Below are 26,718 nucleotides of genomic sequence, written 5' to 3'. Positions count from 1 at the left end.
CAGGGGTCCCCAAACTTTTTACACAGGGGGCCAGTTCACTGTCCCTCAGACCGTTGGAGGGCAGGACTTTAAAAAAAAACTATGAACAAATCCCTATGCACATTGCACATATCTTATTTTAAAGTAAAAAAAAAACAAAATGGGAACAAATACAATATTTAAAATAAAGAACAAGTAAATTTAAATCAACAAACTGACCAGTATTTCAATGGGAACTATGGGCCTGCTTTTGGCTAATGAGATGGTCAATGTGCTCCTCTCACTGACCACCAATGAAAGAGGTGCCCCTTCCAGAAGTGCGGCGGGGGCCAGATAAATGGCCTCAGGGGGCCGCATGCGGCCCATGGGCTGTAGTTTGGGGACCCCTGCCCTAACTCCTTCTTTGATGACTAAGCAGTTGTATGTAGACATCTATAGCCTACCTTCCACCTGCTCCTGCTCTCCTGCAATGTGTGGGAGAACTGTATTTTCTGTCCCTGAAGGGACAAAGATGATATATGACATAGTAAAGGACAACCAATTTTATATGGTCAGAGCTTCATATCCTCTGACCAACATGTTCAGTGGATTAAGAAATCCTTGAATTATGTCTCTTAGCTTTCGAGGGGAAACACAGTATCAGTGAAGGTAAGATGCTTTCAAGGCAAAGAGTGAAATGTCACCGGAGCACATATCTCACCTGAGGGGTTCGGGAAGAGCTGGGGCTGCTCGAGGCCGACGAGACCATGCTCACATTGGGGTTCATGCTCCGTTCTCTCTCGTCCTGGTATATGCGATCCCGCTCCACTTCCGGAAGATTGAGGAAATTCTGCATGGCCCTCAAGTTTACCAAAAGAGATTGAGAGGCTGTCCGAGGGTCCTCTTCCTTACGGAGAATCTCGGACAACAATCCCTGGTTAAATGGAAGAAAAAAAAAATTGGCCGAGTCATAGCTGCAGGTGTGTGTGTGTGTGTGTACGCGCTTTCTGTCTTCCGCCCCTCATCTCCTTTATCTGTGTGGTGTAACAGCTGGCTGTGACGTCAAGAACCTCAGTCTAATTCCCAAGAGTTCTCCAACAGGAAGGTTTTGTGGGAATGTGCTTGCCTTCCAGGGGCTGTGGCTTATTTTAGATCGTTCTGTACTGACACTTTATCATCACTGTAATAATCACTAGTGTACAGAGATGCCAGCTAGCAAGGTAGGAGCTGGGGAAAGAATTGTGAAGCTGCAATTACCACCAGGTGCCTCCTACAAGTATTTCAGGAACTGTTAGAACTCTCTGCTTGAAATTGGGAACACTTGGCAGTCCTGCTCAGCTTTAAAAATCTGCCAAGTTTGGTAAATTTAGTTCCGACATTTAAACAGCATGGGAGATTTACATCGACTTGAAAAAAAAGTTTGGCTGAATTTCTATGTGACCGGCCACTGTTTTCAATATAGATGTTTCTTACAGCAAAAAAGAAAAAGAGAGAGAGAGAGAAAGCAAATGGCTATAACTTGTGTTCATCCTCTGATAGCTTCTCAATCCCCACACATAATAGGTATCCTTGCTTATGCACCAAAGAGCACCGAAACATTTTTATGAAATGCCCTCAAGGAGGAAGCTCTAATCCCACCATTAAAGGAATGGAAATGTGGGGCCTGACCTGTGGTGGCGCAGTTATGAAGCATCGACCTGGAACACTGAGGTCGCCAGTTCAAAACCCTGGGCTTGCCTGGTCAAGGCACATATGGGTGTTGATGCTTCCTGCTCCTACCTTCTCTCTCTCTGTCTCTCTCTCTCTCTATCTCTCTCTTTGTCTCTCCTCTCTAAAAAAATTAATAAATTAATAAATGTAAATGTGGTCACATCCGGTGAGGGACCAGAGCACACGCTGGAGAATATCATGGTAGGCTGAAAAACCTTCTGAATGTGTGACTTATCCAAACAGAAAGCCTTAAATCAGCAGTTCTCAACCTGTAGGTCGTGACCCCGGCGGGGGTCGAACGACCAAAACACAGGGGTCGCCTAAAGCTATCGGAAACCGATGGCAGGTTGAGAACCTCTGCCTTAAATGGAAAATTGGTGTTTTTATATGCTCTAATCACAGAATTCAACACACACACAAAAAAATGAAAAAGTTGACAAGTAGAGATAAGTAGTATGAATGTAAGAAAAAGGTTGGAAAACAAAGTTGGAACACTGTAGTACTTTGGGCAAAAGCAGGTCCATTTCCACTCTGCACACCTCTTAGATTAGCACAGAGACACTGCATTACATTCCCAACTAACATCTGTTCTCAGGACAGTATGAGACCAGGGCCTGGGATCATCTCCCAGGAAGAGCTTGAGATGTTAACCTCTGTGTCTTAGAACAGATGTGCAACCCCCAAATCTTTAAAAGTAGGTGCCAAGGGCATTTCCACTGAAGGGAATATTCATGCAAAGGAAACACTTTCAGATTTGTAATATATGATTTAATTATAAGAAGCGTTTGGTGCAAGAGGAATATACCATCTCCTGATTGGCCAGGAATCTTTAGGGTAAGTTAGGCGATCTTTGAAAATAAATACAGTGGTACCTTGAGATACGAATTTAATTCGTTCTGTAACCGAGCTCATAAGTCAGTCAACACATATCAAACTGCTGATACTGGACCCGTGGGCCAATGCGCCAACTAGTGGCAGCTTCCCAAATCACGACTCGTATCTCGGAATTTCGCTTGGATCTCAAACAAAAATACAAATTGAGTCGCAGCTCGTATCTTAAAAAAAAAATCGTATGTTGGTCTGTTCGTATCTCAAGGTACCACTACCACTGTAATGCATTATAAAACAGTGAAGCAAATGTCACTTATATAAATGTGCATCCCAGAGTTATCAGTAGTCCCAGAAGGTAGTCACCATTTAAAACATCATGTGAGGCAATTTTACTGTAAGGAACCTACAAGCTGTACGCCATCTCATCGTTCTGCAACTTGGGTGTCGTGTTACTTTGATTACAGATGTCTTTATGATGAGAATAAAATCTGCCGTACAATGAAGCCAGGAAAGAGGTTAACCAGGGTGACTGTGTGCATGCACGCCCAAGGAAAGGACATGGTAGGCTGCGTACGTAAAAATGCCCTCCCGGTAAAACAATTCCAAGGAAATTCAGACATCTTGTCGTGCTTTTACAACCAACAAGTGACACATTTGTCGTCCAGAAAATGTTATACAGTCTAAGTACCGATTCTTTTTCTAAAATTAAGTCAGTTCTGCCTTAAGTTATTCTACTTCCACTTGCACTAAAGCAACCACAATATTAATAATAAATTTGTTTCTGAGATGAAAATCTCCAAGAAGGAAGCCAATTTAAAATCAATACTAATCTCCAACACCAAAAGACACTAAAATTGTTATTTTCTGAGTTAATGATGAACTCTGCAAACAAAGGATAAGTTGGACTCCTTCTCCTCCTCCTTTTCTCTCATAAGTAATTTTAACATTGTAATATATCTTAGGTTATCAACCTGGAGGAGTTTTAGGGTCTACATACAGATATATTCTTTAGGCTACTTGCATTTATACTTAAGATATCTCAAGAGCAAAGTTTATAAATTTCTGTGAAATTATTTTCACACATTGTAGAGTACAATATAGCTAAGAATTTGCACACAAGATAGTAAAATAACCAAAACTCGTGTCCTGATAGACCAGGCCTGAAATTGTGTATTCTGCATCAATTAAAAAAGTTACTCTGAAGCACAGAGTATTTTTTGTTTTGTTGCTTGATATACTTTTTTTATTCCCACATTAAAAATGTGGTGTTCCTTCCTCTGCATTTTTTATATGTTGGACAACCTCATAGAGAAGTGAATCCTTCTCTGAGAAAAATCAAGACGAACCATTCTTGTAAATGACTGCCCATCGGCGTCACTTAGAAGTGAACGAGACACAATATTTGTACATATTTTAGAAGGCTGGTGGAATACAGTATACTGCCTTTTCTGACTCATTTGCCTAATTGAAGATAAAGTCTTAAACCAACAAGGTGGCCAGTGCACCTCCACAAACTGCCCCAAAGAATGAGAACACTGTTTTAAATTATTTACTTAAAGTCTCATCTACGTAGCTACGGTCCCAAAGCAGATTATTATCACCTCAGATATTCACAATAACAAGTAGCTAATGGGTAGGCGTTAAGAAGTTTTTAGTTGTTTTGTTGAGCCTTTTTCATTTTGGTTATGAGCTTTTTAAATATTTAAACTGGGATTTTAAAAAATAGAGTCCTAATTCTGCAGTCTCATAAATGGTAAAGGAGTTTATTTAGTTAGTAGATAATCATCGTAAGGAAGAAAAATCTATGGCATAACTTACATACACCATGAATTGGCCCATCTGATTATCAAGATAAGTAAATGTTTATTATATTGAAAGTGTCTTGAATAGAACATAAATTAATAATTTATCACACATAAAAAGGTCTAAAGCCCTTGCCCCTCTATTGTCTGGCCTTTTCATTACCAAGCATCCAGGCAGGAGATGTCACTGGGACATTTCCATCACGCAGCCTGAGATGCAGAGAATGTGGTATAGCACCTGGGCACTGGGGGAAAAAAAAAAGTACTTTTATGAATAGAAGGGCCAGGAATATTGAAAATGGGAAAATTGAGGAAAATTAATAAATTAACCAGGATATTGCTTATTAAACTTTCATATCAATAATCATATTAAAAACATACTGCAAGTATTGAATAAAGTGGTCATTAAGTATTTTCCTCATCGTGGGCAACAAAGCCTTCCTGAGGGAGAGATGAAAACAGCTCCCTCCTCAGTGGGAGCAGAAGTTACGTAAGGCCAGGAAACACTGCCTGAAAAGGAGTAGAACGACCATCGGCATGGAGCAGAGAGGCACCGTGCTCACCTAGCTCTAGGGCTGCATGTTGCTGAAAGCCGATGGGAGCTGGGGAGAAGAACCTCCCCTTGGTTTTCTCCCTAGCCTTCTAAGGGGAGACTTTGTGAGTTTCATGTTATTTCCAGCCCCAGCAAGAAATGTAAGGGGTTGGCAGAAAATTCAACAAAAGCAAAACAATTCAAAATGCAAAACAGGTACTAATATCATGTCCTCGAGCTTGGTTCCTAATATAGGTTATCTCCACAGACAAAACATGCAGGCTAATTTTTAAAATTAAAAAAAAAATTGTGTACTTATTATTTCTAGTATTTTAAATAATATTTATTGTAACAAATTAAATGACCTTATAATGTCTTAAATTTGAAATTTCTATTGATGAGCTTTCTTATTTAAATGACTATAATGTCCATGTTTCTTCAACAATTCACATAGTTTGCCCCAAGTTATTAGTGTGCAAATACATGCTGATAGTCAGAAATATTTGGAAAACATGACCATGAATGGCTTTATAAAATTTACTTCTAGGTTTCTGCGATAGCCCTTGAGACGTTGTTTGGGACAAGTGAGAAAGTGCCTTTGATGGGCCCTTAATCCCTTCAGACAGCAGTGAGAGAACCCCAACTTGGACCAGCTTTTAGGAACACTGTGCTTGAGACCCTCCGACTCCCCCAGGCCACTCCGGGGCTGACAGCAACAGTGAAGGTCATTACTGAATCAGTTTGAACAGATACCTGTTCTTAATAGCTCTCACGTCTTTGGGAATTCTCAAGGATTGGGTGATATCTCCCACTGATTGTCTAGAGAACCCCAAATCCAATATCCCTATCACCAAAGAATGACAGATTAGTCTATTAATTCATTTCTTATTTACAACTCGATACAAAGCTCAGAAAGGAATGAAAAGATTAATTAAGATCTAGATTCTGCTGCCAAGCAGTTGACTCTATGATGGTTTAGAGAAGCACAATGTTAAACATGACAAGTGCCATAAATTTCAGATAGAACTGCCATCTCAGTTCAAACGAGGGGGAAAGGATTGCCAACTACAGGACTCAGGGAAAATGTCTTGGAAGAGGTGGAACTTGGCTGGGATTTGAAATATACACAGTACATGGATATAGAGATAATGATGAGACCAAGCAAAGGGGGCGGGGGAGAGGGGGGACTAGGCGGTATTAGAATATCTGAAGAAAAAGAAACAATATAACTAATCCAGAATACCAAGAGAAGTTTCTGTTTCATTAAAAGCCTTAAAAAAAAAAAGGACAAAAACTGATAAAGTGGTAGGAGACATTTTGAAGAGAAAAATAATACAAAACACATTAATATAATTCTGAACTAGTGGAGTGTACACGAACTAACTAGCAAACATTACCCCCCAAATGAAGTGATATTAGATAATCTGTTCAGCCTTTTTGTCACCTGCAACAAATTAGGCTTTCAATATGCAAAACATCTTCCTTCCAGAAAAACAAATGATCATGATTCTATTTAATTGTAATTTAATGAGGCATAATTTATTTTTTAAAGTGATATACACCAGGTGTGTACTGAGGAAACTGGCCCAGCCAAACCCCAGTGCTTTCTGGAAAAATCCTCAAACTAGCCAGAGACTGTTTTCATTTCTGTAAACTGTATTTGTTTGTGGCAGTTGAAGTCTCACTGTATAAGTATAAAGTGTAACTTGCAGTGTTCACATATGTATTATAACATATACCTTTAAAGTAACTCAACTCCTCAAAACACTCATTTATCATATAAAGCAACTACTTTGAAAGTATTGGGTTCTAATCTAAACAAAGGGAGATTAGAATGTCATGTAAATTCCAAAGATAGTTTATGTGATTGCTGTGCTAAAAGTAAAAATTGTATGCTTGACACTCCTTTAGATATATTCAGACTGGGTATTTTAGAGAAAATAAGCCCTATCCCCTCGTAGCATATTTTAATTATTAATCGTTAGGTGTATGAAAAAGGATATAGCTATTTAATGACGTCCTCTTCAGAAACCAAGTTACATCTGTTTAAGGATGCATGAGTTGAAACATTTGCTATATAGTAGTGAGTCTGACAATATAACTATTTTAGTTCATAATTATATATTGCTTTTAACAAATGATGTCATAACCGATCAGCAAAGTTAAAAGACAAAAAGACTCCGAATTTATAGATTAAAATTACAAAGGGTCAAAGGTGGAAGGGTCCTTGGCACTCACATGGGGCAACCCTGCATCCTGTCTCTGAACATGACCTATCACACACATCCCTTAAAACACACACAAAAGAGAAAGTCCCTCCAAAAGTCCCCCCACATTTCACCACCCCTTTTGCATGGTTGTTAGCCTTAATTTTCAAACAATTGCCAAATTTTTAGTTCCAGCTGACATAAGAGCCCAAAAACTGTGTCCTCCTAAGAAGACCAGGTAACACCAAATTCCTAGCCTCAGCATACAAAGTGACCCCTTAAATTTTAGTTGATAATGCACAGTTGTTTGAAGCTGAGAAATAAGCTGCATAGCTGTAGAAACTATTGGTATCCTATATTCTGAAAGCTGTCCTTACAAAATCGGTTCTCTCCTAATCTCCAATCGTATTTCCTTCTGGATGCCCGTAAGGGGCATTGTCCCCTCTGCTCACGCCTACAAACAGCTTTCCCCGGGCCCCATATTCATATTCTACAAACCCACTATAAACTGACTGCTGAAATTCATTTATGTAATGCTAAAAATACTCCCCCCTCCTCCCCCCTCCCCCCAGAGCACTGCTTAGCCACGAAGCCAAAGTATTTAGGCTGATTTGAATAAAAGGTATACAGGGCACAACAATGACAATTTGATTTTTATTATTAAAAATGATGTGTTAAATCCTCAAAGAAAATGTTGTTATTGCATTAGTTTAATAAAACCTCTCTTTTATTATAATATTTCTTTATTAGGAAAGACAGCCTATGCATGTAGCATTTTTGTAGGATGGGGGTGGATAGAATTGAGCATCTGAAGGGAATTACTGTACTCTGCAAATATAAAGGTATATACAAAGATAACATTTGCAGATAAATGATGTTGCTTCAGAGACCTATTCTGCAATGCACTGACAGACTATGTATTGTGTATATATGTGTTTACACTGCAGTTGGCAACACTTTCTCCCTCCTTGAATGGAAATGGCACTAGCTCTATCTCACATGTATGACAATTTCATCTTTTATATTGTGCTGCTATAACACCTCTTCTTCCCATCAAATAGTAAACTCCTCGGGAGCAGGATCTGTACATTTTGTGCACAGTAGCTAGTGGGGGAATATACAGGGATATAGGGCACAAAAACACACAAAGTGCATAATTTTCCTTTTCCTGAGACTTGGGAGCCCTATTTCGTTGAACAGACAGTAGCAGGCCCTGAGGGACCACATATTAAAAGCCCTACTCCCATTGTTCTCAAGATCTGTTTATTCAACCTACTGAAAACAATATGATAATGGAAACAAATTTGGGACCACACAAACTCTACTGTAGAACGAATATTGCATGTACCCCAAGTCTGCAATTTATTAAATGAAACCTTTCTCTCACAGACAGCTATCTTTCTAGTGTACATAACAAAACTTTGCTTGTGCCACCTGACACATCAGAGTACAGAAAGCAGGTACCACACAGTGGGTACATTCAAAACAGCCTGCACTTTTTACATTTCAATCCCCTGTCCGAGCCACACTTGAGCACATACAATGGAGGAACTTGGCCTAAAACAGGTTTCTGGCAACTTTACTAATTTTTACCTACTTAATTGATGCAATAACAGATGCAATTACATCAGCAGTCTCATCTCATTTTCCTCCTTATTCCTTCTCTCCTTGTCTTTAGAAAGTCTTAGGTGCTAGAACGGGGAGTTATGCACAACCTAAAGCAAAATTTTCTAAACACATGAGCACCAAAAAGCAACAGCAAAGAGAGAACTGAACAGGTTCCCCTGGGGAAAATTTTACCAGCGCTGTTCTTGGCTCTGGGCACATCCATGGATTCCACTAACACCTGAAGTTCCTGGTGGCACGACAATTGCATTCGCAAAGGTCTGGGCCCTGGTTATTTCATGAGTATCCTCTGAAACAACTGTTGGCAAGCTGCCCCTCAAAATTTACTAATCTGGGCTACTTTGTCAAATCCTTGGCAAAAATAATACTTTCCAAAAATAAAAACAAAACAAAAACGTATATTTATTGAACAATTATATCTCAAATGTATCAAATGCATTCAGATATAAGAAGCAAAGCAGTCTATTTATATACGCGTTGACTCTGTCCTGAAACAGTTATAAAATATTACTTTTTCCTGCTGAACTATTACTGCATTAATGTCAATCACCTCCAGGGTCGAAAGCATCTGTTCTCACCAGTTCATGTGACACATCACAGTACTTATTATACCACAATGGGATTCCTGCTTTGGAAGTCTGTTTCTTCCTTGCATTTTACTCCCTGAGGAGGGAGTCTGTCTTTCATCTTCTGCTCTACGACAGCAGAGATGATGAGAATAAAGTGGTTATAAGTATGAGTTCTGAAGTTAGAATTGCTGGGTTCTAAACTGGGCTCCAATTGGATAAAGATCAATTAGTCTTCCTATGAAACAGTTTCCTCATATGTAAAATTAAAATAATAATGTACTTCCCTCATAGGGTTCCCTAGAGAGCTTATAACTGTATCCCAATCCATGTTAAATGTTCAATAAATATTAACTATCATTATAATGCCTAGCATAGTCTCTGAATGCTTAATAAATATTTGTTAGTTTATGGATAAATAAATACAGAACTAACATCAAAGTACAGTTCTTACTACATTCAAGGCCCTCCATTTTATTTTGTTAAGTGTCTTCCTGAATATAGAAAGAAGAAAACATAAAGAATAAACTTAGGAAGTAATTAAAATTATTTGGGGTAAAGGAGAATGTAAAGAAAAATTCAATCAGTTATATAAAGTGAAACAAACACACGGTTATTTAGGATAGCTCTAAACTAAGATAGTCATCTTATTGTGCAGAAAAGTAGAACAACTTTTCTTCCTCAAGTACCTTTGTATCATTTAAAATAAACCTTAATTTGCATCATTGCTTAAAAATGGATCATAATTATTAGTGGATGAAAAAATTGAATTAGTATGTCATAACTAACTTTTTATATAATGAAATGAAATTAGATAGATTATAAATTACCAAAGTGCTGCATACATGGCACATGTATTGTTTCCTGGAGTTTATTTTTTCTTTCATGAAGGCCTTGCTTTTGAAATATACAAATAAAGACATAGATGAAAATGAGATTGAGTTTAAGATAGATATGCAATACACAGGTATGTGCACATGTGTGAGTGTGTGTGTACTAGCTCACGGGATAAAAAGTATTTCTTACTGGGAGTTGCAGTCAGAAAAATTTGAAAGTAAATGCTATAGTCTACAGTGATAATTTTAGGCACAAAACTTGTAGATAAAATTGAAACAACTTTGTCATTTCCAACTGACATCAAATTGATTCAGTTCTATTTTTCTCTCAGCATTTCTGGCCTTTAAATTTAATTCACTTTATTTGAACAAGCACGTACTTAACTCCAGGCCAAATGGTCATCATTTCAATCAATGGCCATGAAAAGAACACTCGTCTATTTTTTTTTGTTACTTTAAATAAGCAATGGTGAAAAGTATATAAATAGTGGGACCTAAAGCTACTGCTTCCTGGTATTTCTTCTATAAAAATTCTACTTTAATTATAAACATTACCCTGAATTTGGGAAGACTAGTTACATAATAAAACAGAAGGCCTTCACACTCAAAGTGCAGGTTGCTACTGAGACATACACACTAGAGGTGAAAGAAAGTCCTTATTGAGGACAAAGACGCCCTATCTTCGTGAAATGAGCCGATCACTGCTTGTTAGAGAATAGTGACAAAAGTTTATAAAACCATCACCAAAAGGCAGTCTTTTTTTTTTTTTTTCCTTTTGGTAAAACTGATGAAACCTGTGTTTTCTACAATTAGCTTGTAACTAATTGTAAGAACTTCGCACACAAATCAGGGATGAAAGGGTTAGAACGGTGCGCTACCCATGTTTGTCTCCTCTGATGTTTTGGTATGTGTTTTGTAAACGATGGGGTGGGAGAGGGGAAGAGTCTTCAAATTTTCTTTTATATAAACGTTTCTATTTCAAGGGGATTGAGGATTGAGGAGAGAGGTGTGCATGTTTGACAGCTTTGACTCAACCTTCTCTTTGCCCAGAGCACAAACAGCCAGCATCTTCCCCCAGGCTTTTTGGCGAAAACTGTCTAAAAGGTGCTCATTAATGACAGGAGGAACTAAAGTGAGACCACTATGTGGAGGAGCTATCATTCAGCCATCTAATAACTTTGAGACACCGCTATTCTGGAAGATATTAATATTATTATAATCTTTAAATCTGTGAAGTCAAGCCAGTGATTCTGAAATGAAAGACGGCCTATTTTATGAAGCGAGCAGGGACATCTTTTCCTCCTTTATTAATTTAATGTTGAAATCAAAAGAGGGTATATTATTTGCTTCAAAAGCCAATAACATGTTCGTGCCTGATCTGCAGCATTTCATATTTACAGCCCATCTTTCAGAGGGTGGACTTCCTTTTTCTCACAGGTTTCCTTGTCATTTTATAACCAGATCACTGGACCATGGAGTCAAGACCCCTGGATTTACGTTGTGTTTTATTCTAGTGTGGCTTGTTGAGGGCTGTATCTCTATTGAATACTGAGAAATCATTATGACTGAGACCAGAGGTTGGCTGAGAAAGAATTCTGAGTATCTTAGAGGTCAAATTTTCTACAAGTATAACCTGTCTATGTAATTAAATCATGCCTATTTTTGGCAAAGAATATATATAAATCAAACACAAGTCTTGAAAATAAAAAAAGCTTCTCCCCCAAAAACTGACTGGCAATGCACTGAAGTCCAGACTTCCAAATATTTTGGTTGTTACAATTTTCATTTTGTTCTTACATACACCTCTTCCTGTGTCACTTCAAAATACAACGTTTAGCACGTCCTTAGACATTTTAACCTTAATGAATGTGCATATACTATAAACATGGTACCAATAAAGCACAAAAGCAAAATACATGTCATTTCACACAAAGACATTTATATTTCTAGCCATTGACCTACTGCCAACTTTCCTGATACATCATTCAATCTAATTTTCCAATCTGTTGAAACATTCTCCGGTTGCTGAGTGACTTCATAAATTGTATTTATAACCCTGGCCTTAAGTTTCTTCAAATGATGTGGCTTTGATGAGTAAACAGTAGATTTTTGGCAAAGACTCATAAAAAATAAAAAGTAGTCAAATAAGGACAGGTCAACCAAATGAGTTCCCAAAGGATTATTTAAATCCTCTTCTCTAACAGATAAGACCAGATGAACAGCTTTCTCAAGCCAGGCCTTTGACAAAAGGTTGAGAACTGGGTGACTCTGACTTTTTTATGGATCTGATGAAGGAGCAAGATCAGTAAAATCAGAGGCCTATCAGTACAGAAGGCCAGCACAAAACACCTCTGTGCTTCTACTGAAAACGTGTTTCTGAGGACTGGCTCAGGAGACCACCCTGAGACACGAAAGGAGCCTGAACTTTCTGAGATACGGAAAAAGTCTTGTTCTCAAATGATACCAGCATCTCACTGCCGATTCTCTGTGGACGGATGTGTCCTGAAAGCCGCTGTCAAAGTAAGGGGACAGCGGGGCAGGAGGGGACGAGGATCATAGCCACTGGCCCTTCCCAGGCGTTCTCATGCTCCCGCTTGCATGTGGCAGGGCATCCGTTCCAACGGATTTAGCCTAGTTTGGATCAAAGCTTCCTCTACTTGATTTAACAGATTTGCTCAGATGGAAGGTCTCAGAGGAGAAACAATGTTAGTAAATGGGGAATTTCTGAACATATGAATATGTAGGTCATTGGATTTTTAAATAAATTAGAGAATAGTTTATTAAGGAAGAGCCACTGTACATATTTTATGAAACCACGCTTATCATAGGTCAGTGGACACCCGAATCCATTCCTTAGAAATATTAAGTCTTTTAAAATACTGTCATAAGCGTCTAATTAATGTTTTAAGTTCATAAAGTGACAAGGGGCAAAAGAACACATAAGATTAGGATTCTTAAATTGTCAAAATGAAAGTAAATACAGTAAATAGCTAAGCAACTTCTTTCATGTTCATAGGTCCAGTACGTGAAAGAATGCAAACACTAAAATAAATTCAGGATATAAGCAAGGAAAATAAATGTGCAAAAAAAAAATAATAATAAATAGATGAAACCTCACAAGCATACTGGTCCTATTACTTCTCGAAATAGTTAATCCTACAAATAAGATTTGCATCACTGACAGAGCACTGCAGATGGGCAGGGCCAAGGAGCAAAGCCACTCTGAAACTCACATAAAGCACCTAATGCACCACTAGAACCCAGTAGGTATAGTTCCCATTTAAATCAAGTTTGGAAGATCTCAGAGGAACTCAAAACCAATGTCTGTTTCTATCTCATTCTCTCTCTTTCTATGTGTCTCTCTCCCCCAACCTGCCCCAACGTTTAATATCCATAAGTAAATCTGATCTCAATATCAGTCCACTGATTTCAGAAGACTCAGTTTAAAATAATGGTATCTGATAATATTTTTCAAAAGAAAGTGGTAAAGTAAAAGCTTATTTGTTATTTCCATAATAACATCTTGCTTTGTGAAAGTAGAAGGCATAAAATTGAAGGAAGTCTTCAAACTCCTATCCCATGGCATAACCAAATATCAACTAGGCTAGCAATGGCATTGATCTATAACCTGGGATAAAAAGCACATCCTGAGATAAAAGGCAGTGGTGGGATTCAGCCAGTTTGCACAGGTTCAACAGAACCGATACCTAATTTTTTGAGTTTGGTGAAAGGGTTGTTAAAATGGCACCTGTAATCAGGGTTCTCTCTAAGGTGGGCACCTGGGCAGCCGCCCAGTGTGGAAATCACAAATTGACATTCCTTATTCTTTTTTAATGTTCATCTGTGCAACAGCGTATTCTAAGTGCCCATAGTAATGTTCATTCCTTCCATAGGTGAAAAAAATTGCAAGTGAGGATGCCAATCAAAAAGCAATATGGGCCTGACCAGGTGGTGGCGCAGTGGATAGAGCATTGGACTGAGATGCAGAGGATCCAGGTTCGAGACCCCAAGGTCACCAGCTTGAACAAGGGCTCATTTGGTTTGAGCAAAAGCTCACCAGCTTGGACCCAAGGTCGCTGGCTCAAGCAAGGGGTTACTTGGTCCGCTGAAGGCCCGTGGTCAAGGCACATATGAGAAAGCAATCAATGAACAACTAAGGTGTCACAACAAAAAACTGATGATTGATGCTTCTCATCTCTCTCCATTCCTGTCTGTCCCTGTCTATCCCTCTCTCTGTCACTGTAAAAAAAAAAAAAAGAAGAAGAAGAAGAAGCAATATGGAAATATCTTAACAGTTTTATTGGGGTTTTTTTTCAGGTATTATTTAACATTTTTTCATTACTATTTTAAAACTTTCTTATAATCTAGTTTTGTTTACTTCTTTTATTGGTTCTTATTTAAGTGTTAAATGCATGAAATAATAAACTACCTTTCAGTCTATCATTTTTTTATACTTAAAATGATCATTAGGGCAGAAAACCAGTTTTTCAATTATTTGAATTTTATGACTGGATAAAGGTTCCTATGCAGGTGATTTATTTAAAAAGTGTTCCTTGAGGAAACTGGTGAGGGACTAGGAGAAGCAGGACAGGGAAGGAAAGAAACCCCAGCCAGGTCCAGGCTCAGCCTGACCCTGCAGAAAGCTCCAGAGTGGAAGTCACCCTTCCGAGCTGTCCCTGCCACAGGAGAAAGGAGCTGGGCTCTCATCCTCCTCCACCTATCAGGTGTTGTTTAGCATTTACAGCTCCTTGCCAGTGTGAGCAAAGCAAAATCCAGCAGCCTGAGGAGAATCCTCTGAATAAAGAGTCACCTAGCAGATACTGGATTTCAGAAGTAAAAGCTCAGGCTGGGTTGGGGCGGGGGGCAAGGGGTAGAGTACAGAAAGAGAGCTGGTGTGCTGTCTGTCCGGCCGCCTCTGGTGCGCTGACTCTTGCACATCACTTTGTGATCACTGCTAATGCATCATAGGACTGCTGAAAACTAATGACCAGGTGAGAAATCATCTTATCACTTTTATCTTACTATTCTCATTGCTTCCCGTTTGTCATACAAGTCTTCCAATACATGGAAAGTAGGGCTAACTTTTTCTTTTAAAAAACTGTAAAGAAGAAAGTATTTTTGACATAAGAATATATTTTATATAAGGTCATAATGACAAAAATGGGCTTTTACCCTCCTGATGGCACAGACAGATATGACAGTCTTGTTATACCCTGTGTCTAGAACATCAGTCTCATGCCCATGCTGAAGATTCAATATCCTGGCATTGCATGGCCTCAAAGGTGCTGCTTCCCTCACCAGGAACATGTGAGTTAATTTCATGTTCTTAGGCAGTATATGTCTGTCTTAACAAGCCAATAGAGAAATATAAGAAAAAATAATGAATAATAAGATTGGTAAAAGGTCGTCTACAACAGAAGTCATAACCTTGTCATGAGGTATGCATAGGGCATCATTTTATCAAAAAACATATATAGTGGCTTTGCCCTGGCCGGATAGTTCAGTTGGTTAGAGCATCATCCTGATGCACAGAGGTTGCCGGGTTGATCCGTGGTCAGGGCACATACAGGAACAGATCAATGTTCTTGTCTCTCTCTCTCTCTCTGTCTCTCTCTGCCCCCTCCTCTCTCTCTCTCTCCCTTCCTCTCTTGCTAAAAATCAATAAATTAAAACATGTAATTTTAAAAAAGGTACATAATAGTTTTGAAAGACATACTGATTAAGATAAAAATGTATTAAAAGCAACCTGTTAGAAATATAATTTTATTTCTTAGTTATGTTATTTTATATCTCCAAATAATATACTTACGGATCAGATATACAAAGAAATTAATAGTTTGTCTTTGGAACTGACATTTTTCAAATGCTGTTATGAATTTGAATTTTTCATCTGGGAGTCTTAAACATGAAAAACTATGCTATTTTTTAAAACTATTCTAGCATCACTTACAAATGCCATGCATGTGATTTTGTTCTACACAAACACACACACAAATTCCTAGATTTCTTCTTGGTTCAATTGTCAAGCACAAATTGAGGAACACAAACTGTAGGGTGAAAAATTGCTTTTCACTGAATCTGATAATAAATGAATAATAGACTTCATGAACTATTTCTGGAAAATACTCAATGGACTGCAGATATGCTACATATCAGTAAAGCAACTGAGTAGGTGGCTGATATTGGCCTTTGGTGTCCATCTGAAATAACGGTTCTGATTCCATTTGCTTTGGGGGAAAAATGTTGAGATTCTTTTCTGTCCAAAGATGAACAATTCATTTATCTTATTATTTATAAAAGTTAATTTTTATTTCCTTGTTATAGCTGGCAAATTATTATATCACCCATAAATGTCTGATCACACTCAAAAAAGCCTAACATTTGGAAAAGCCATGGATGGTTTCATAAGGCACAGTACACCATATTTTCCATCTAACACTGCTGCTGGTGAAACCCAGCTGTCCGACCTCGCTGTTAGCGACTACAGTATATACAGCGAAAACAATCTGCCTGCTGACCTCTGGCTTAAGTTCAAACTATGTCATTCTGTCAATACCATCTACCTTGATTAGGTTGGGCTTTATACACAACAGGTTATGATCCCAGAGGGATGAAAAGCTTTCCCAAATTAAAAGCAGAATTTTAAAAGGAAATACTCATACATTCCTATGCAATTTCAATTTGATATCCTCAAGGCTGGCCCATGAACTCCAGCTCATGTTGATTGAAAGTGAATGTTTCTTTCTGGGTGTAGCCATCTTACAAATTTAATGGCAGGAGGAAAAAAATAAAATGTGTTCCATGCTTCAATTAGACCTTTTATAACTTGGCACTTGAAAGATGGCAATGCCAAAGAAAAATCATTAATCCATAAAAATAGACAAAAAGTATTGTATAGGAGAAGACAGACCTCCAGGAGTCTAGGGCCTTGGCATGGCATTCCCTCACACCAGCATGGTCTGTCTTTTGTCTAGCCTCATTGGGAGTCTTCTCTTAGGCTTCACGCTATTTGGACAAAAGGTATACTGTATTTTGTTTTAAATCCAAAGTAATATAACCATGCTTACATGGTACCCTTAGCCAAAGGAGCTGTATATAGAACCAGGCAATAAAATGTTGGCTAGCCATGAAATGCCTATTCACGCACATGAATGACAGATGAAAGAAAACAAACACACAGAACTACAAATACAGACTAAAGATGTATCCACCTACTTTGTATTTTGTAACAGTATGCAACAGACCTGCTCAAAAGCACAGAGTTTTTCATAACCCCAATCCATATACCTGTAGACACCCAAATGCTGCCTGAGTACTTGAATCATAAGAGAAAAGTGATGGAGTGATGTTTGGAACATGTGCAGACCTCTATGAACCACCGAACTCATTTTCAAATGATGTAAACAGACTCTGTCAATAATAGAATGTATAAATTTGCTAAGAGTCAAGGGAGCAAGAAATTTCACCTCTCTGGGTCTCCTGCCATAGTTAATCTGTCAGCACCAAACCTCAAACAATCCCACTGTGTTTCTTCCCTGCTCCCACGCCTGTAGTTCCAGCGCCGCGGAAGACTGTTACCAAACCACAGCGCTTGGTGCTATCACTGGTGCATGCTTTTTAACTTCGGCTGAGGTCCCAAACTACCTCACAAATCCTTCTATCTCAAACTGACTCCCTCACCCATTCAAACTGTCAACCCACTTCTGGCCTCGCTTTCAACACCAAATTTTGGAAACAGTAATTTGCAGCCCCTGCTTCTGTATCTTGGACAGTTAATCATCCTTAACTTTTAAATTCTGGCTTCTGCCTTCACCATGCTAACGAAATTAAAGTTTGCAAAGATCTCTACCAACCAATTACCAAATTTCATGGCATGGTTTCAAGCCTCTCCCGCCCAGACTTCTCTGGTTTCCACACATAAACAAGCTTCCTGGAAAGCCCACTCGCATCTTCTTATCTCACAACCATTTCCCCCTTCTTCCGCCTCCACCTAACCCCGCCTCTCCTGGCATTTCCTCTGTGTCTTCCCGGTGGTAGTAGTAGTGATGCTTTCTTCTCATCCCCCTGACTCTTTAAATCCTGGGCCCTTTAAATAAGTTTCAAATTTCTTTCTCAGCATCAGACTCATATTGTCAATGTCTGCTGCACGTATTCACTTAAGAAATCTGCCTGCACCTCAAAGTCAAAATAGCCCCATCCAAAATATTTACTCTAACTTTACCCCAACCATCTCCTTCAATATCCTCCTTGATTCTCTAATAAAGCTTTATCCTCAATCACCGAACTCACAGCCCGGCATTATCTTTACTCCTTTCCTCTTTACCCATCCAAATGGTGGCACTTACTGTCGACTCTATTTCCACGATGCTTCTTGACTCTACTCCGTTGCCAACAGCCTTGTTCAAAATTTATCCTCACTTCAGCTGGACACCTAGAGCAGCCTTCTAAAAGATAGTACTACCCTCTTGCTATCATGAGGGGGAAAAGAAATCTTCCTAAAATCCAATTCTGATTTTTGGATCATAGCATATTCCTACATAAAATCTTCACTGACTTCCAGTGAATATTAAATAAAGCTCAAAGTTCTTAGCACGGCCCAAAGACCTTTTTCAATCTGTTCCCTCCAGATTAAAGTTTTATTATCTAGCTTTGCTATCAACTTCCAACTATTCCCCTATTTTTGACTCAACACTTTTCTCATAAATTCCTATAGCCTAAAATATCCTTCTCCTACATCTTTGCCTGTTAAATTTTACTTGTCCTTCAAGGTCTAACTCCCCAGCAACCTACTACTCAAGTCAGTTGTTTACATATGTGCTGGCCCATGATCTTTTTTATTTTTGCACTTGCACAGAGTTTAGATCCCTGCTATACTTTCAGTAGGTAGGGTGGCTAAATTCAAAACCACTATCCTCTTAAAGACTTACCATATTTATTCTACTATATGTATTCCTTGCCCCCAACTCCTCATGAACATTCACTATAACCATTGCTTACACTCTCCTATACTATTCCTAGTACTTCATATTTTACTTTAACTAATTGGGCACTTCTTTTTTTTTTTTCCACAGCAAGATCCTTAGCTCCTTGACATCAACACTTTTCTTTTTTTCTCAAATAAAGGCTAGGTTAGTGGTTCTCAAAAATGGCCCACAGACCAGTAGCATCAGCATCACCTTATTAGAAATGAAAATCTCTGGGTCCCATCCTCAGAGCTATTGAGACAAAAACTTGGATGAGGCCCAGCAATCTGTGTCTTAACAACCTTTTGGGTGGTGCACATGCACACTATGTCTAAGAAGTACTAATGGAAAAGAACATCTTACTTAGAAGCAGCCTCTCAATAAAATAAGACATAAATAAAGTGCTCATCTTTTTATCATTTAATATTATATTAGCATATAATTACCCATCACTATTTTATCAGTGTCTTCAATCTAAGTAGTATATTTTGAAGGGTTTATAAATTAATTATAGAAATTATAACATGTAATGATGCAACACAATCAAAAGTTGAAATGTTACAGAAATGTTACCTGAAAACTATATATTCTCATTGATCAATGTCATTCCATTAAACATAATTTACTAAGTAAATTTTTTAAATACAGAAAATAAAAAAGTAATGATAGATTGACCATTTAAAAATAGTTTTAAAACTATTAAAAAAAACAATTATAACCACAAAATTCAAGATCAGGATTATGTCTAAGAAAAAGCAGATGAGAAGATAAGGGAGGAGAGGAGCACATAGACCCAAGTCATTGGTAACATTTTGGGTCCTGAGTTGGTGAGTACAGTTAGTTCATTATGTCACTGAAATTGATGAATTAGTCATAGCTATGCATGGATCAAAGGTGATAGTAGTTCATAAACTAAGCATTATTTATTAATTCTACGTTACTCTGAGATCCACAAAAATACTTTTTAAGATATAAAAGAGAAAATGTGTCACAATTCCATCCTTAGTATCCATGATATATCCTTAACCACCAGATATCATGTTCAATGCTAATTGTACCTGTGTGCGATTGAATGCCACTCTTGCAAAGACAGCTTGGGATACACTGGCCCTCTTTAGCTCATCTCTGACTTGCTGGTAAATATCTGGAGAGACTTCCACAGAAGAGTTGGTTGGCTCTGGCTTAACTGCTCTGGGAATGGGTGGATGGTTCAGGAACTGCTGGTTGATGGCTTGAGGATGCTGGTGAGCCAGGAGCCGACTCACAGCAATCTGTTGGTTTATCAGATGGGCCATGGCTATCTGTTGCCTGACAAGCTGTGGACTAAGCTGGGGAGAAAGTAGACCAGGGCTCATGATGGGCTGTAATGCGGGCACTTGGTTTCGGATTGGAGTACTGTGGTGGATTTGGCTATGAGGAGACTGTTCGTTGGTTTTCCCCAAGGATGCCAGCTGATTCATATTTGGTAAATGCATTGGACGCTGGCCCAGAACACAATAGTCTGAAAGGTTTTCTCGTTCCACTCTTTCCACTGTTAAGAGATAAAAACGATAATTACCATTATTTTCATTGGTATAATTTATTGCTAATATATGTAGTACTATTTTAATCACATTTTTGGTAGGTTAATGACATAGACATTTTTAATACAAAACTGGAAGCCCCAATGTATAAGTAAGTTATTCTTCACTGCAAAATGTTAGAATTATAGATTTCTTTCATAGGTGATATGAAAGCAATAATATTTGCCACATCAAATTTCTTAAATTCTTAAAAGTGGGCATTTTATTGAATAACCAAGAGAGAAACCACTAACCATTATAAAAGCTAAACCCTCTCATATTTCCAAGCTCTAGAATCTCCTTCATCGCCCTCTGTTATAAAAACACCAGCTGTTTTCATCTTCTGTAGTTTGTGGTTAATGGTCTCTATAGTTCATGGTCATCAGGAAATGATAAGAACAACATCTCCTGCCAAATTAACTACAACCTCTTAATAAAAATCCACATTACTATTATACAACTACGGAAACATTCATAGAAAATGTCTAACACATAGTATATCCTTTTATCTACTCACTTGCTATCTTTATTATAGGAATATTTCTTTAAGACAGTGATATTTTAATGATTGTAATATGCACTAGAGAATAAAAGCTCACAAAATTATTAACATCACCTTGACTTGCCATTAAATAAGATGCTTCCCCTCTCCAGGTTATCTATATATTTACATTCTATTGAACTTCAGTAAAATTTTAAGGAATAACCTTGAAAGGTTGAAGAAAAGAAACAGTATCATCTATGTTCAAACATAAGGAAGATATTTTTTTTCTTCCCCCAAGAATATTTCTTGAGAACGAATGAGTTATCTCATAGTCAAATTCCTATCTAAATCTCTGTATTATTTTATTATGTAAAACAAAGGTTTGTTTGGAGAAAACACATTAAGCTTAAAAACCCTCTATCATTACTAGTTTTAAATGCTTAGAGATATAATCTACAAAATCTGATTTTTTAATCAAAAATTCCAAACAAATTTAATAATTATTTCTTAAAATTGCAAATGTTGAGTATGACTGTGCGAAAGCCTATTAAGATAACATTAAAGAGCACTAATTTGGGTGGTTACATGCTAGAGATCAAAAGTACTCACCAATAGGAAACAAGTTTTAAATATCCCCCTATTTTGTACCATTATGATAGTGTCTGAAGTTTGTTGTATAGTTGACAGTGACAGAATCATATTTGAATCAAAAAAGTACTGAGTCTCAAAACTTTAGGCAGAAGTGATGTGTGCTAGAAGGCTGGGTGAACCGGGCGTGGTGGCGCACACCTGTAGTCCCAGCTACTCGGGAGGCTGAGGGGGGAGGATCGCTTTGAGCCCAGGAGTTCTGGGCTGTAGTGCGCTATGCCGATCGGGTGTCCGCACTAAGTTCGGCATCAATATGGTGACCTCCTGGGAGTGGGGGACTACCAGGTTGCCTAAGGAGGGGTGAACCGGCCCAGGTCGGAAGGCTGGGTGAGATGACTCAAAACAGTGATGAACTTGCCTTTACTTTGGCAGAAGATGCTAGTGACTGATCACATGCAGAGAATTTGAATAATTACCTAATGAACTGTAAGAGTGGGGAAAAGTAATATTTCTAAATTAATATTGTATGTAATATGCGATTTTAAAATACACGTTAGGAAGTAAAGCAGTACATAAAAATGTAGGTAGCCATTTGGCCAGTTTATCTACATGTCTAAAGGTTTTACATTTAAAACCTCCCGTTGGGAAAACAGATAAACACCCATATCTTGGGTTCACCTAATAGTCAGACATACACAGTACAGTTTTCTGCTGAAAAATAAAACTGATGATTGCCTAACTTTCCTATGAACCCCCAAATAAGTCAAAAGTTTACCTCAAACTTCTTTAAGTGTTCAATTTTTATCTTAATCCTTTCAATGTAATTGATTTAGCTTGTATTCACTTTTCCTTCATAAGGTTCAAGGTGAACAAATTATTTTAATCTTATCCTCCAAAGGCAAACATTTTTCAAGTCATTGTATTAATTAAATTTTAAAGCATAGAATCTTAAAATCAGCCAAGCAAGTAGTTAAGAGCCTTCAAATAAAATAATCTAACAGTTTCCACAAAACAAAAATTACTATTATAACTCCCTTATTGAAAAAAGAAATAAAGACCACAGACTGCTTCTAAAGTAGTTGTACTTTAGAAGCAGAAAATTTCGGCCTCGGGTAGACATTTTATTCACTTTTATTTGTTTATTTGCTTTCTAATTCTGCCAAACTAAAGACAAATTCAAATATTAAATTATGTTTCCAGGTACTTAAGCAAAAGTTTTATCCGTTTCTTTTTCTGCTTAAAAAACATTGACCCATTCTTTCATAGGATGCATTTTTTGACCAAAAGCTAATTTTCCAAAATTTCAGCATTTTCATTTTTCAATGAGTTAATTACTTTTGAGGGCATTGCTTTCTTGAGCTATATCTGAATCACATCATCAATAAGAAGACACTCCATTCACAGATCTAATCATAATCATGCACACATATAAGCACAAATATGAGTTCCATGAAACCTAGATGAATTGGTATAATAAGAATCAGAATGTCAATCCCTATTCCTTTACAATTATACATAATAATTCTCCCTTTTCTTATGAGTTCCTAGATTTTTATAAATTCATACAGTTAGGAAGAGTGACAGGAAGTATCCTTAGAAACACGTGGGAACACCGTGAAGTACTAACTGCTCAGTAGACCATAATGAAGAACTGCAAATGGCCACACCCCCAGGTGGAGACAGCCAGCTGTGGAGGCACAAACAGAGCCAGGGGAAGCCGGCCGGGAAGCCAAGCGGGAGCATTCCTCACTTGCATCAGCTAGCTTTTGTCTTCCTCGTACTGTCATTTCTTCAGATTTTTTTCAAGAAAATGAAAAATCTGGAATGTTTACGTGACAGTTCCTAACTTTTAAGTGTTGGCAACTAATTCCATTTTCAAAACACAATAAAAGCCAAATGAAACATTTCTGAAAAACAGATGCTGCCCATGGACAACCAGTCTTAGGTTTTAGTTATAAGACTAAAGAAACCCACTATGTTGTTCAAGAAAAAAAGTATTCAGCAGCATTTGTTAAAGATGGTTAGGTACACCTTCTCCAGGACCACAGTCATAGACAGAGGGGACACTGCAATACGATTGTACAGTGAGGAGAGGGTTTGTTCCCAACACCAAATACAGCATGAGAAAGTGAGACTTCATAGCCAAGGAGTAGGGTGAGGGTCAGCAGATGGAAAATTACTAAGAGGAAGTATCAGAAGTAAGGGGGATTCTGGCTAAACCAACCTAACAGGATTCTTTGCTGAAGACAGGCGGGGGTAATCAGACATCACCCGGGGGGAAAGTGGCAGATAAGATATCAAGGGTGATCAGATACCAAGGGTATAGGGGGTTCTGGTTAAACTGACTTAGCAGGGTTCTGGCTAAAACTGGAACTGAAGGAAGTGTCGAGATGAGCCTAGGAGGAGGTTCAGAAACCTGTCTAAAATTTGGTCAAGCAAAGAATCTTTATCAATGTTCTTCAGTCCTGAAAGCTCGACCAATAAAAGCCAAGCTCTTTACTCCTAAAAGTGAAGGAGAAAAAATCATCATCCCACTTTAAGAATGCCTAAAAAATCAAATGCTTATCAACAGGTTGCATTTCTACTGGCCAAGGCAACACCATAATGCTTCACACAGATTTTGCCAAATTTAAGAAGTCTTTTTTTTTTTTCATTTTTCTCTGCTACCCCTCTTATTAAAATAATATCATAATAACATTTAGCCTCTTAAGTCATGGCAGGTAAAATATAAATGCTTTTAAGAAGTCAGCAGGTCACGGCCTGATAACTAGTTTGGTTAGAGAGTTGTCCGATATAAAAAGATTGCAGTTCAAGCCCTGGTCAGGGCACATACAGGAACAGATCAATGTTTCTGTCTCTCTCTCTCTCTCTCTCTCCCTTCTTCTCTCTTTAAAAGCAATGAATAAGTTTTGTTTTGTTTTTAAAGGCAGAGGAATATCACAATGCACCAGACTCCATCTAAAAACTGAATTTGGGTATTCATTATTTTTATTTATTTTTCTTTGTACTCTTCCTTCCTTCCTTCCTCCCTCCCTCCCTCCCTCCCTTCCTTCCTTCCTTCCTTCCTTCCTTCCTTCCTTCCTTCCTTCCTCCTTCCTTCCTTCTCTCTTTCCTTCTTTTCTTTTCTTCCTTCTTCCCCGTCTTCTTCCCTTCTTCTTTTTAAAATTATTTTTATTTATTTTTCTTTGTACCCTTCCTTCCTTCCTTCCTTTCCTTCCTTCTCTTTCCTTCTTTTCTTTTCTTTTCTTTTCTTCCTTCTTCCCCATCTTCTTCCCTTCTTCTTTTTAAAATTATTTGAAAGTAAACACAATGAATGAAATGTAGACCTACCAGAAGTACCTGATTTTTGTGCTTTGCATTTTCACTCTGACAGAACACATCATGTTAAGTTTGTCTTAAACTAAATCAAGACCAAAGACCACGCCTTGGCTCTGAGGGGCCATCTTATGTCTGCAATATTCAGCCATGGATCAGAAATCTTGAAAAAAAGTGAAGAACAAAAGACAGTGCTACTTCTGATGATGAAAGCAACATTCACATTCACCACAAAATATTCTCAATGAAGGTAAAATGCTCACTTACTAAAGAGACATTAGATATTAGACACACAACAGCTTCCAGAGCTTTATAGTAGAGGTGCAATGTAATTCACTGTGAATTTGGTTCTACCATTGTTGAAATCCTGAAGGTAATCTGCGGCGTGGGAAGGGACTGGGAAGAAATGCTGTCCTCGGCTTCAAGTGAAGTCCCCAGATAGGATTTGGCTTGAGTAACTACTGAAACAAGTGGGGCTGACACATTTTCAGTAGCTGAAAGGCTTTCTGTAGCTATTCTAACCTTTGGGGAAGAATTACAGTCCAGACTGGGAATCTGCACAGTTCCAGGAGGCTCTTACTAACTCCTCCGAGTTTTCTGAGACTCAGTGATATCCACAGGCAATGAGAAACCATTATCTAACCACCCTCTGAGCTTCTGGGATTCCATTTAACCCAAAGTAGGAGAGGCCTTTATAGCCCTGTATTAGAATTCCAGGGCCTCCTAAAGTCTTTCCAAGTTCATGGTGATGATCTAACCAAGAACACCCTCTGACCATTAGCTAGTCAATGCCCATGATTGCTGGCTATGGTAGGTTGTTCACACCCTAGAAGGTTTTACTGCTCCCAAGGGATTTAGCTGCATTATAATTAGAAGATATCTGGTTCAAAAATCTCATTTTATTTCAAGCAATTTTATAGTACATCCAGGAAGCCAAGAATTTATTTTAATTATTGCAAATACCTGATACATACATATATATATTAAACGATATAATATATATATATATATATATATATATATATATATATGGTTTTCCTTATATTCCTATCTAACACTTTGTTTGGTAATTTCTTTATTGCAATTTGGGGTGAATATCTTTTCATTTGTTGAGAAAGATGTATGATATAATGATTACAAGCCCAGACTCCTAAACCAGACTGCTAGGATTTAAATCAGCTCCACCACTTGGTAGATATCTAACTGTGGGCAGTTGACTTAACTTCCCTGAGCTTAGTTTCCTCATATATTTATCGTGGGTTAATAACTGTGCTAAGCATGAAGGATTATTGTGTGCATTAAATAAGTTAATATTTGTTGACACTTAGAACAATACCTGGGCACTATGCGATGTTTACCATTACTATTATACTTATCTTAGTGTGTGTGTGTGTGTGTGTGTGTGTGTGTGTGTGTGTAAGTGCAGATAAAAATGAATGAGTGTACATTGTACATTTCAGGTCTCTGCTGTTTCACAAATATACAAAATATTGTCCTTTAGCCATTAATATCCATGTCACCTGGAATTACTGTTAGAAATATAAATTTATGACCCTGAATAAGAATCTCTTAGAGTCCTATGTGCACTGATTCCAACAATTCTAATGCATGCTAAAGATTAAGAATCTATATTACCTTACTGTCTTTCGAGATTATACTACATGCTTATTATCTCAGAATTGTAAGAGTAAAATTTATTGATCAGTATCTATGTGAAAGATCTTTGTTAAACTGCTAT

At 37.9% G+C, this 26,718-nt stretch overlaps 1 protein-coding gene across 4 annotated transcripts in view; it reads right to left on the bottom strand.

Annotated features, from left to right (window-relative positions):
* SATB2 (SATB homeobox 2) overlaps positions 1-26,718 on the bottom strand; it is a 203,236-nt gene that overhangs the window by 59,249 nt on the left and 117,269 nt on the right. For all 4 annotated transcript variants that reach the window (XM_066281183.1, XM_066281181.1, XM_066281184.1 and 1 more), the window contains 2 exons: positions 20,090-20,562; positions 680-892 (listed from right to left, as the gene is read on the bottom strand). In XM_066281183.1, the coding sequence (XP_066137280.1) occupies positions 680-892; positions 20,090-20,562 (686 nt within the window). The remainder of the gene's footprint in view (positions 1-679; positions 893-20,089; positions 20,563-26,718) is intronic.

This window comes from Saccopteryx bilineata, chromosome 5, assembly GCF_036850765.1.
Source record: "Saccopteryx bilineata isolate mSacBil1 chromosome 5, mSacBil1_pri_phased_curated, whole genome shotgun sequence".
Classification (NCBI taxonomy): domain Eukaryota; kingdom Metazoa; phylum Chordata; class Mammalia; order Chiroptera; family Emballonuridae; genus Saccopteryx; species Saccopteryx bilineata.
This window is presented reverse-complemented; position numbering and strand designations above follow the sequence as displayed.